Source organism: Mastomys coucha, unplaced genomic scaffold (assembly GCF_008632895.1).
Source record: "Mastomys coucha isolate ucsf_1 unplaced genomic scaffold, UCSF_Mcou_1 pScaffold4, whole genome shotgun sequence".
Classification (NCBI taxonomy): Eukaryota; Metazoa; Chordata; class Mammalia; order Rodentia; family Muridae; genus Mastomys; species Mastomys coucha.
Genome location: NW_022196910.1, coordinates 42,428,238 through 42,441,778, shown reverse-complemented (window position 1 = coordinate 42,441,778; position 13,541 = coordinate 42,428,238). Strand labels below are relative to the sequence as shown.

The 13,541-nt window shown below is 37.9% G+C and overlaps 1 protein-coding gene across 1 annotated transcript in view; it reads left to right on the top strand.

The window, feature by feature from the left end:
* The window catches only part of Thap2 (THAP domain containing 2), a 16,359-nt gene extending 3,367 nt beyond the window's left edge, over nucleotides 1-12,992 (top strand). Inside the window, exons 2-3 of the mRNA XM_031350345.1 lie at nucleotides 5,432-5,627; nucleotides 8,734-12,992. Of these exons, the coding sequence (XP_031206205.1) occupies nucleotides 5,432-5,627; nucleotides 8,734-9,120 (583 nt within the window). The 3' untranslated portion in view covers nucleotides 9,121-12,992. The remainder of the gene's footprint in view (nucleotides 1-5,431; nucleotides 5,628-8,733) is intronic.
* Nucleotides 12,993-13,541: the final 549 nt, after the last annotated feature.

Below are 13,541 nucleotides of genomic sequence, written 5' to 3'. Positions count from 1 at the left end.
CATGGTGACTCACAACCATCTGTAATGGGATCCCATGCCCTCTTCTGGGGTGTCTAAAGACAGCAACAGTGTACTCATATAAATAAAATAAATCTGAAAAAGGAAAGACAGCCAGAAAAGTGTGTGTGTGTGTGTGTACATGAACATATGCCATAAAAAAAAAGAATGTTTATTGTTCTTGCAGAGGACCTGGGTTTGGTTCCCAGCCCACACATGGCAGCTCACAAATCAGACCCAGAGGATTCAACACATCTTCCGACTTCTTTGGGCTTTTTCATGCACATCATACACATAGATACATGTAGGCATGTACACATACAAAATAAAATTAATTTTTAAAATTATGTTGCCTAAACTTATTTCAGTTTTATTCTTCCTACATCTCCTTCATAAGCTTAATTTGCCTCTGTTAACACACCCTGGGCCTCATTTTCATGAGGTATACTCCTTTTTACTCAGTAAAATGATCTCCAATTTTAAATGTCACTAGTCAGACATTTAACAGACACTAACAGACATAGGTTTTTCTTCTTTGTTTTAATCTCTTCTACTAACCCTTCTCAAACTCTTATCCAAAATGATCCACCTGTATCTGAATATCCCACTTGTAGTCTATATATTAAAATATCCCCCAAACAGTAGATGTCCTTATCTCTAATGATTAAAAGACTGTGGGCCAGATCACCCTGGTCCTCTGCCAGTCCCACAACTCAATATTGGTAGGGAACTACCATCCAACAAATATACTGATTCCCGTATTCTCCTTTCAGTAAGTGGTAAGTAAATGCTATCCACCCCACAACTCAGATGCCATCCACCCTGATGTATCACTCTTTCCTCTTGACTGGCTTACTGGCTTCATTTCATGTACTTCTAACCACCCTTCTACACTCAATGGTCTATAGCTCCACATTTAACAAGTGTCATTTCTTTTTTTTTTAAGATTTATTTTTATTTATTTTATGTATATGAGTACACTGTAGCTGTACAGATGGCCATGAGCTACCATGTGTGTGGCTGCTGTTGGTCTCAGGACCTCTGCCGGTCCTTCTCGCTCTCTCCTGCCCTGCTCGCTCCAGCGTAATTTTCTGTAGCTGTCTTCAGACACACCAGAAGACAGCATCGGATCTCATTACGGGTGGTTGTGAGCCACCATGTGGTTACTGGGATCCGAACTCAGGACCTTCAGAAGAACAGTCAGTGCTCTTACCCACTGAGCCATCTTACCAGCACAAACAAGTGTCATTTCAAAAAAGGGAAAAATCCCCAATGAGTAGTATTTGCCCAGTTTCTACAATGTGTTCACTTTCACTGAGCTTGGTTTCAAGCCACCATTATGACATGACTGATTGTAAAGATAAGAAAAGATGTCCAGGGCTGGTGAGATGGTTCAGCGGGTAAGAGCACCAACTGCTCTTCCGAAGTTCATGAGTTCAAATCCCAGCAACCAAACATGGTGGCTCACAACACCTATAATGAAATCTGATGCCCTCTTCTGGTGGTCTGGAGACAGCTACAGTGTAGTCATTTATAATAATAAATAAATAAATATTTAAAAAAAAAGAAGAAGAAGAGCTGGCCAGTATCACACTAATCTGTGATGGTTCCACAGTACATACAGATACAACAGACATAAATAACTTCAAAACGTAGAGATTGGGGCTAGAGACATGTTTCAGCAGCTAAGAGTGTATATTCCTCCAGAGCACCCAGGTTCAATTCCCAGCACCCGCCACAGATAGCTCAGTCTGTAACTCCAGCGCTAAGGGCTCCAACTTCTGGCCTCCTTGAGTTCCTTAGCTCATATGTATATATTCACACAGAAACACACATGACTAAAATATCTTTTTATTAAATGTAGTTATTAGTAAAGTATTAGGAAATTAGATTTTAATAATGGCTGTATTTAATTTGCTTCGTTTGTTTGTTTGTTTGTTTTTCGAGACAGAGTTTCTTTGTATAGCCCTGGCTGTCCTGGAACTCACTCTGTAGACCAAGCTGGCCTCAAACTCAGAAATTCGCCTGTCTCTGCCTCCCAAGTGCTGGGATTAAAGGCCACCACCACCCAGCAATAATAGCTGTATTTGACAGCTGATTCTGTTGGGTCTTAGAATTCAGTCATTTATGGCTTGCCTTTTTTGACAAGAAGGCCCATGATTATTTCATGCCTTGTGCCCAAGACTCATGTAACTTCACTATTCCTATTTAAAACCCTTTCTTGGTGCCTCCTAAATAAATCAGCATGTCCTATTCCATATGGCTCCATACTTACTCCTTTACAAAAGACCTACTATGCTACTAAGCTAAGCATTTACCATCTTCTAATCTTTAAAAAGAGACCAGAGAAAAGGAGGCCAGAAAATAACCTTGGGGGTGTGTGTGTGTATATATATGTGTGTGGTTTTGAGACAGGGTCTCTCACTGTACTGAAACTTTCAAAACTTGATCACTGAGCCACAGCCATCCACCAAAGCCATCTTCTCGACCCCTTAGAAGCATTTCTACCTTACATAATAAATAACAGAAATAAAGTACCTGGGACTGGGAATGTACCTCACTGGTAGATATTCATTTAGTGTATATGAGAGACCTTGGTTTTGATCCCAGCACCACTATTATCAAAAATGGATATCTACAAAAGTTAGGTAAATTTGCCTCTGTGTCCAGCTACTGTGCAAAGGAGCTAACATTGGAATTCTGATAGTCCAACAGCAGTGGTGTCAGTCAGTCCTCTAACAAGTTAGAACTACTTAATCTCTACCTTCTAAATTACATTATATTCTCAGAGGCCAGGCATCTTTCTTTATTACCACCACATAGAAATTGCCTAAGAATGTAAAAGGTACTCCACTGTTTATGTAAAATATAAGTGAAATAGCATTGTTTAAGCTATTGAGTGGCTGGGCAGTGGTGGCGCATGCCTTTAATCCCAGCACTTGAGAGGCAGTGGCAGGGGGATTTCTGAGTTCAAGGCCAGCCTGGTCTGCAGAGTGAGTTCCAGGACAGCCAGGGTTAGACAGAGAAACACAGAGAAAAAAAGAAAACAAAACAAAAACAAAACAAACAATTGAGTGATATTTCCAAAACAGGGAATTTTTATAAAGCCCTGGGTGTGTTATATAGATAAGAACATATCCATAGGTTACCACTATATGAATTTGTTAATATAAGATTTTTTTTAGTATTTAAATTTAGCCAACAGTCTCATCTCCCATACCCTACCCTTAAATATATTCTGTGAAAAATACAAACAACATATTCAAGGACCAGGCAGAGTTCCATAGACCTGTATTCCACAGGAAGTAAGGGCTATTCTCAGCTACATAGTAAGTTTGTTGTCATCTTGGCTGATGTTAGACTCTCAAAAACAAAACAGATAACATCTGCCAAACATAATTAAAACCAGCACTCTAAAATGGAATTCGATAGTCCCATAATCCTGGCACTCAATATGGAATCCAATGGACTCCAAATTTCTGCTCATCTTTACTGATTCCCTAGCAAAATGAAAGACTCTTCACCTGGACTTGACAAAGCATTAAATAAAGAGTCCTCTGAAATGAGATTGAGAGCTAAGTGCTAAGCTAAATGCAGTGACTCACTCCTGAAAGGCTGAGGCAGGAGGACTGTAGAGTTTGAGGTTGGCTTTAGACTACAGTGTGTTGCAGTCCAGCATGGGTTAGATAGGCAGACCCTGGCTTAGAGGGCTCAGAGGGTGATGCAGACTGAGGACTAAGCAGGGTTGGTAAATTTACAAGAAAATTAAATATACCAAAATACTGCGAACTGTGGGGTGATAAATCTTTAGGGCATGAATGATGTAAGAAAGGATATTTAGAGCACATTTGGGCTTTCATCTCATATGCTCTCATCTCAGGCAATGTGTAGAAATCTAATTCCATTCATGTGATAGGCCTTCTAAACTACATGATCTCACATGGATCTTATGGATCTTTTTATACACAAGTTAGAACATGTAGAGGATACAGTAATCAAACTAAAGATTTATAAGCTAGCAGAACGGCTCACTGAGTAAAGACACTTGCCTTGCCATGAAAAGCAATCTGAATTTGATTCCCAGGACCCATGTAAAGGTAGGAGAAGAAAACCAACTCAGCTTGACCTCAGACTTCCATTTGCAAGCTGGCACAAATGCCACACACATACACATATATAATACCAAAGGGATCATTTTAACATTCATATTTTTATTGTGTGCATTAGAGAGAGAAGTCTAACCATGGCCTACATGTGACGGGCAGAGGACAGCTTGTGGGAGTTGGTTTTGTTCTCCTGCCATGTGGGCCCAGAGAACAAAACGCAGGTTATGAGGTTCCATATGTGTTCAGTGTTCTTATCTAATGAGTCATCTCACTGGTCCTAAATTTAAAAAGAAAAAAGAATTGTAACTGAAATTTAACTATGTATAAATGTTTATTCGTATATTTCCAACTCAATTAACAAACCAGAATTATTAGAATTTCCTGAAACAACCCTTTATATTTGTGTCTTCCTTTAGCAGTGTGTGTTGGATGAACGTATCTTTTGTATTTGAAATAAATATGAAAGGAAAAGGATAGCTACAGATCATTTATCTTTTTATAGTTATGTTTTCTACTATCCTCCATAGCTCCAGATCTTTTAATGCAGCTTAACTACATAGAATACAATGAGTTATTTATATATTCTGTATTGGTGTTGATATATTAATTTTTGTTGAGTTCTTGCTATTCACAATTCAAAGATAAGCAGATAAATAATAGTAATAATCGCTTTCCTCCTAAAACAGCTTTGGAATCGACAGAATGGCAAAAGCTATTGCTATACAAGCCGTAGGACTTGGTTCCACTCCAGAACCCATGGAGGAGAGAGCCAGATTACTTCCCTAGAAGTGGTTTTCTGACCTCCACATGTTCACCTGCACGCACACACACACACACACACACACACACACACACACGCGCGCGCAGCATACATGCATGCACACAGTTTTCTTTGAAAATATATAACTTGTACACTGGAAATTTTAATGGAGAAAGTATAAAAAATATGATGTACTGTAGGAAAGACAGGAAGGAGTATATCATCTAGACTTTCCTTGTTACATTTAATCTTAATCATACCTGCTTTATTTGTTAAACAACAGCAGATAAAAGCATTGTGTAATCACTCCTGCTCGTGGTCATTCTACAGAAGAGTGTCATTTGTGTTTTAGTCATTGCACGTGTTAAGGGCTAAAGTCTGAAAAAGCTATTAAGGTAAATTTTTCACTAAATTTTTGTAACTATGAAAATTGGTGTAAATTGGCATCTGCAGATTGTTAAATTTTTTACACAAATTATTAAATAAATGACTTTAAAATGTAACTGTTTTAAGTACAGCAAAAGTAGGATCATTGGAATTTGAGTTGATTTTGTTTGCTTGTTTTAAGGTTTCCTTTGGATCCTAAAAGAAGAAAAGAATGGGTTCGCCTAGTTAGGCGCAAAAATTTTGTGCCAGGAAAACACACTTTTCTTTGCTCAAAACACTTTGAAGCCTCCTGTTTTGATCTAACCGGACAAACCCGACGACTTAAAATGGATGCTGTTCCAACCATTTTTGATTTTTGTACTCATATAAAGTCTCTGGTAGGTCACTCTCCTTTCTTAAACCATGGTTTAGATCCTATTACTTTTTGCTTTATATAAGAGAGCCACTCAGATTGTGTTAAAATAAATGTGTCTGACACACCTCAAAAAAGCTGCAGGCTCCCTCTTGTGTACTAAAAGTATGGCTAGAGTTAGAGGTCAGAGCTCCTGCTTCCAAGTCTGTTTCCCCAGTGAGTTCCAAACAGATTTCAGATGCTGGACTTTTAGATTAAAGATGCTCAGCAGGTAAAATCTATGCAAATACTACAAATATGAAACACTTTGCATATGGGGTACTTTACCAGAATTTTGGTCTTACAGAACAACAAATTATTAGTTATTATCAGTAAATGTACCATTGGCAAAACCAAAGAACATTACTAATGAAACCTTCAGAATCACTCTCTTCTGATTTTAAGATGATAAAACAAGTGATGTGCTAGTAAGTACTTTAGGAATACATATTCAGTTATGCCAGAGATAATGCTTCATAACAAACTATGGAGCTAATTCAGTTTAGGCATGAGGACTTAGAATTTTGGAATACCAGGGAAGGTTTGTGAGCACACATAGAACAATTTAATTAAATGGTAAAAATTAAAGCCAAAGAGTGGAGGGATAAATTATCAATTGTTAACATATTTGAAAGAAAAGAGAATTAGCCTGGCGGTGATGGAGCATGCCTTTAATCCCAGCACTTGGGAGGCAGAGGCAGGTGGAGTTCTGAGTTTGAGGCCAGCCTGGTTCAAGGCAGCCTTTAGTTCCACATGAGGCAGAAGCAGGTAGAGTTATGTGAGTTAGAGCCCAGCCACATCTACTTATTTGAGTTCCTATGCAGCCAGAGCTACATAGTAAGCCCCTATCTCAAAAACAAAACAAACAAAACCACTTGGTTTAAGTGTGCAAATACAGCTTTGTTACAGTAGAGTGTGTCCAGCACATACAAGATTTGATGACCAGCACTAAGGGAAAGAGACAAGAGGAGAAAAAAATAGTGTATCTGGTAAGATCTGATTAGAAAAGAAACACTGAGAAAGTCACCTTAAGAAAGAAAATGTAGAAAACACAGGGGGATTAAAAAGGGCATCTTCCACTAAGATAGGGAAAGCTATTTTTTTTTTTTTTTTTTTTTGGTTTTTGGTTTTTGGTTTTTGGTTTTTTGAGATAGGGTTTCTCTGTGTAGCCTTGGCTGTCCTGGAACTCACTCTGTAGACCAGGCTGGCCTCGAACTCAGAAATCCGCCTGCCTCTGCCTCCCAAGTGCTGGGATTAAAGGCGTGCGCCACCACCACCCAGTGAGCTATGTTTTAATACATGTGTGGGCTGCTGCTGCTGCTGCTGCTGCTGCTGTTTCAGATGTTAGAAAAGCTGCAGAACAGCAAGGGCTTTTTTATTTCTAAACCTTTTTCTTTTGAGCACCTTAAAGAGTACCTGACCCTGAGTATGCACTCAAATATGTATTGAAATTGAAATGTACCATCAGCTGGCACAGGGAATGCTCTTGTGGAATTAAGTCTTCAGGAGGTAGAGGCAGGAGAAGTTCAAGGTCATCTGCTGCATAGAAGGCTTGACACCAACCTGGGCTGCACGAGGTATTGTCTCAAGATGATAAGAGAGGGAACCTTCTTTCTGACATTTTGATTATTTATTTATGCAAAGCTATTAAACTTTTCATTATGCCAGAATCTGTTAGATGTTTTGGAAATGAAAGGCAAAGGGAGAATGTGCCATTTCTCTATGAAGAAAGGCCAGCTGTAGATTTATGATAGTAGGAACTATAACTTATTCAACATTATTTCCCCAAGATTAATGTTTCAATAAGTGGTTGGGAATGCTTTTGCTTTATTTTTTTTGTTTTGTTTTTTGTTTGAAGAGACAATCTTACTATTGAGGTAGCCCAAGTTATCTTTAAATTTACTCTATCTAACCCAAGCTATTCCTTTATGGGTGTTTTTCTCAAATGTTTATCTGCACCGTGAACATGTCTGGTGCCTGTGGAAACCAGAAGAGGACATTGGATCTCCTGGAGAAAACAGTATTACACATGGTTGTTAGCCACAGTGTAGGGGGTGGAAATTGAATCTGGGTCCTTTGGAAGAACTACCAGTGCTCTTAACTACTGAGCTCTTGTCCAGCCCTACAAGCCATTCCTGAACTAACCATCCTCCTGCCTCTGTGTCCAAAATGTAAAGTGGAGGTTTTCCTTTACATTCTGGCTTTTCTGAGGCAATTTCACTGTGTAGCTCTAGACTAGGCTCAAATTATGTCAATCCTGCCTTGGCCTCCTGAGTGCAGGGGTCACAAATGTGTCAATCATACATTGAAGAATGTTTGTTTAATAAATGACAGGCACAGTTATCAGATGTGACACAAAAGGAAAAATCACAAGTAGTTTGATATTTCTGAAGTATATAGGACAAAAGAATCCTTAGCTTTCTAGATTAGAAGAAAAATTCCAGCCAGATTTTAAATTTTTGAAGGTTTAGTATAAAGAACTAATATCTAAATCTGTTTGGAAGCTCAGTACCTAAGAATATGTCTCTGTGGATCTATGAGTTCTTGTTTGAGTAGATTCCAGGTCTGAACTATTCATCTAGATGAGAAACTAATATTAACTAAAAGGAAGATCAGATCATTATAGATAAAACAAAACGTCTAAACAAATTCTAATATGGGCTTAGTAAAAAGGAATTGGAAAAGATTTTTTTTTCAATCTCTATAGAATCATATTGAATAATCTGGAAGATACCTTGAAAAATCTACGCTTATTTTGGAATCAATGATTAATAAGTCTGTAGCTAAAGGACATAAGAAAGGCATAGTGGCAACATGGCTTTAATCCCCGAACTCAGGAGGCAGAGGCAGGTGAATCTCTGTGAGTTCAAACCAGCAGCCAGAGCTATACAAAGAAAGCCTGACTCTAAGCACAAGGTGACTAGAGTTCATTCAACCTACTGAGAACCTTCAGCCATGATCACATGAGCTAGCCTGCTATTGTTGCCCATTAAACTTTAAAAGATCAGTTAAATACTGTGTTACTCAAAACTGGACACTGTTAACTTATGTGTGATATTCATAATTTATGTTAAACTCTCTGTTCGGCTCAGAAACTCAAGTCGAGGAATCTTCTGAAGAAAAACAACAGTTTTGCTCCAAGTGGACCGTGTAATTTAAAGCTGAACAGTAGTCAGCAAGTGCTGCTTGAACACAGTTATGCCTTTAGGAACCCTATGGAGGCCAAAAAAAGAATAATTAAACTAGAAAAGGAAATAGCTAGCTTGAGGAGAAAAATGAAAACTTGCCTGCAAAGAGAACGCAGGGCAACTCGAAGATGGATCAAAGCCACATGCTTTGTGAAGAACTTAGAAGCAAGTAATGGGCTACCTAAGGGCATCTCAGAACAGATTTTACCAACTGCCTTAAGCAATCTTCCTCTGGAAGATTTAAAAATTCTTGAACAAGATCAAGAAGATAAAACAGTACCCATTCTCTAAATGTAAAATGAGACAGACTATCTGCACTCAAGTTTTCCTCACATAGAAACCAGTGCCCATCTCCTGCCTTCACCGACCACACTCTGGCAGTTACACTACAATCAAGTCCTGCAGTTTTACTTGAAGTAGCAGTGTCACTGCAAGGAGACCTGAGGAAGTGGAAAATCCAGTGACAAGTTTGAGAACGGGTAGAAGTGCCTTACATGAGGATTATGTACTTAGGAAGCACTGTTAGAGGTTGTTTCTGGTCTTGTTTTTTTAAGCTGCTGTCAAATAGGAATGACAAGTGATATGTTCATATAAGTAAAGGTATTCCACACCAAAGCTGGGATATTACATTCTAAAGACCATGTGAAGTAGGAGCTAATCGCATTAAATATGAACTTAAAACTACTGGATTTTTGTATGAATTAAATTATTGGGATTGTGGTTGAAAAATTTATAGAATAAAACCTCTGGGGTATAGGGCAAGGTTTGTTTGTTTTTTTTATTCTTTAGCCTTTTGTATTTTAACCAGTGAAAGTACATTTATCATGGCCTTTCTTATAAGAACATTGAATTTAAAAGTACGTTGTAAAATAATTTGAAAATAGTATTTCAAATGTGAAATACCTTTGAGACTCCAAACTAGGTAAGGCCTCGAGTACCTCAGACTGGGGAAACCCAGTGAGTTATATTCAACTTCTAAGAAAACACACAGAAAATGAGGCAGAGTTTGAAGTCTAGCTTTTACCTTAACAAAACAAATAGACAAATGTACATTATTCTTTCTCTTAAAATAAAAATATTGAATTTCCATCTTCATAATTGACACATTAATAAACACCTTAGACCCATTTGTTCCTTGTATTGATAGCAAATTCTGAAGCTGAGGTTTCTTTTTTGTGACTACTTCTTCATTGCCCTTTTTATGTCAAAAATAGCTTTTTCCCTCCTTAGTGAATCACAGAATAATTTAATCACAGGGAACTATTAACTATGTTGTGTTTCAGACCCAGGGCAGGCTGCTAAGGTACATATTTAGCATTATCAAGGTCTGAGGATATGAAAGCTTCTAAGAAAGTGTTTGAGGTTCTAAGACTATTAGAGGGTCTAAGAAGGTGTTTTAAGTTTGGAAGTTCAGCATAGAGGGTGGGGTATGCCGTCCATACCCTGTACCAGGTAGGGCCTGGGGAATCTGAGGGGACCTGGAGCCCAGGTCCACTTTGATATGTTAAATATGCATCTCAACCACTTGTCCTGTGTCTGAAACCCAACAGTGTTACGTTAAAACAGGCTTAGTTGCTCTTACCCCATCAACTTGCTTTTTAACTTTTTTTTCTTTATTTTTTTTTAGAAAATCGAAACAACTTTAATTCATAAAGGAAATAAAATACAGTCCTCTAACATAATGTCTGTCTCTGTGATAAAGCTATGCAAATGCTGATATTTATAAAATAGAAATATCAAAATCCCTCTTCTGGCACCACTTGCACCTTGAAAAGGCCTTGTGTGGCTAAATGTTTAATAAGAGCCCTCCCTTCAAAATAAGAGCCCTTCCTTCAAAAAGCTTTGGCCAAGTAAGAAAAAGTGTATTCACCTAAGTTATTTAGTTCTTCTTCAAGTTTGTGAGAATATGAACGTAACATGCTTGATCACAAATAACTATAAACCTTTCCTACACAGAGATGGAATTTGGATTCTCTGCCATCTCTTGGACTGTTTCTCTCTGTCCCACCCAACAGCCAGCACTGTTTAGTGAGGATTGTCTTCCCTGCAAACCTAGAGGCAGGAAATGGCTCTCTTAGTTTTCATGTGATGTGGATAACCAATACTCTAGAGACGTTTTTATAGATGTGACCACCCTTGTTAGCTATCTTAAGTATTGGATAAAGTTCCTTAAATTTGTCATCGTATATTTTTTCCTAATACTGGTTCATGTGTCTTTATATTATCTCAAATATCAACAGCAAACACACTGACTGTACCTACTTGATAGCCTAAAATAAGCTGGGTAACTAATCACATTAGCATAACCTATGTTCCCGAAATGTAAACTTTCGTATGGTTTACCACATTCCCCAAACACCAAGCACTAATTAATGTGCTCTGCCTAGGGTTAGTATCTTGATATATTAATACACTTTTTAAATCCTAAATGTACGACATTGTAAAATACAAGGCACTTTTGGCAAAGTTATATAGTCTTCATCCATTATTATCAGCCTTTAGTTTCTTTGGTGTGTTTTGTGTGCTGGAAATTGAACCCAGGGCTTCATGCATGCATGCATGTGCTGCTGCTGAGCCATATCCCTGGTCTTTTGCATTCACTAATTTTGGACACCACTGAATAAACAGTCCTCTCAGTAAATGTAATTTTCTGCCTGTTTTCTTCATGTTATTTTCCTGATAACATGCTTCAAAGTCTCTTGACATAGCTGTGTTAATAACATATCTGCCTTTAAAATGGCTTCCTAGCTGAATATGGTAACACACATCTGTCATGTTAGCCACAAGGGAGAAAGAAGTGAAGGTGCGGAAATGGGAGTTCCAGGCTTTTAAAAACATTCAAGGAATCTTAAAATCCTGCCTTCAATGTGCTGATAGATTTATTTAGTTGACTGTATACCATAAAACTGGTGGAGTGAGGCATGATAAAGCCCAAGGACAAACGTCTCTTAATTCCTGTGCTTCGGAGGAATGGCGTGAGGGTCAAGCCAGCCTAGGCTATTTGAGACCTTGTTTGGAAAATAAACAAACCTGTCAGAATCACAACAGCTCTCCCATAGTCAGACCTCACAGATCTTCTATCTATCCAGTGTGTCTATATGCTACCAACATTCACAAAGAAAAAAAAAAAAACAAAAAACAAAAACACAACTGAAGAGCAGGAAGTTCATAGAAAGACAAATACTGGGCTGGGAGATGTGTCCTGTTCAGCATTCGTCAAGCCCAAGGTTCAAACTCCAACACCCAAAGGGTTAAATACACACTGGCTGCCCTTCGGTTGCTGCAAGCCTCCCAAAAGAATGGTGCTTAGAATATGAGATTTATTCTATGAAAGAAACAGGTGTAAGATGCTTCAGTACACGTTGAGTTGAAACTCAATGGAAAACTTAGAAACTTTAGACCTATTTACAACCAAGTGACTTTCTTTTGAAATAAAATAGATGTTTTTTTAGAATGACTGGTGAGAGGTGGGCAGAGCTCTAGGGTTTGGCCTGAGTTCAGTGTTACTGGGTCAGAACCCTTAAAAAAAAGTACTGAACAGATCGAAATGATAGCTTTCCTGAAAGAAAGACACAGCTATAAGTAGGTCATAGCTGAGAACTGGGATATTTGAACTTGATATTTTGGAAACAAATAACCCTATTGATAGGTCTCTGAACTAAATCATGAAACAGTTGTTTTCCAGTCTCTGCCTTTCTCCGTCCAATCTGGATTCACATAAGAAGGCATCTTTGTTTGCTCAGTCACACATGACTGTCCCACTTGCACAGAGATGGAGATGCCTGCTGTCTACGCAGTTGTAGGGCGAACACATGTCTTCGAGTTCTGCTCCTTTTAATATATGTTATCAAAGTAGGAAAAATATGTTTAGAAAAGCAAAAGATAAACTTTAAATGTATTAAAGATATTTATGAGATCCTTGCTAATGGTGTCTATGGAGATTTTGTTATGTCCTCTTATTTCTCAGTGTTAGAATACGGGTAAATATTAATTTTGATATAATAGAGAAACTAATCTTATATCAGGAGTGGGATTCTTTTGATATTTAGACAGTTGAATACTTTATATAAAGTTAATGTTTTGTAATGTATATTAAACAATAACATTGTACTCAAAAAATGTTTTTGGAATTTGTTACTATTAAAAAATTGTTTCCCAAGGAATTTTTGTCATCCTGTTATTTCTAAAGGTGAACATTTCTGTAAAGGTCCTTACTCAAACTTGAACCCATAAAGACTCTGTAGTCTGTCTTCTCTCTAAGTTGAAGCAAACTGTGAAACAGGAAGAGAGTAACGATGCCTTTATGGCAGATGGGTTTCACATTGTTACTTGGTGTACATTATTGCGCCATTTAAAATCTTCTGCATTCTAAGCTAAATACAGGAAGGATTGTAAAAGTTGATGTGGAGTCAGGATATAACTCGGTGGGAGAGTACCTACCTACTCTGGGTTCAATCCCTAGCACGAAAACATAAACAACTTCTCTTTATAGTTCTCTGATAGTAACTTGAGGCATGCACAAAGACTTAGTGATAGATGCAATAATCAAAGCATTGTTTTAATAGTATTCTTTAATGCCTTATAAAATAGCATTTTAACCCTAACTGGGACATCTAGCAAGTAGGATGAACAAGTGAGATGAGGTCCCTGTTCTCAGGTCTACAGTAGGAAAGTATTTCCATTCCCTGTCTGTCTTCACTATAACCCACTCT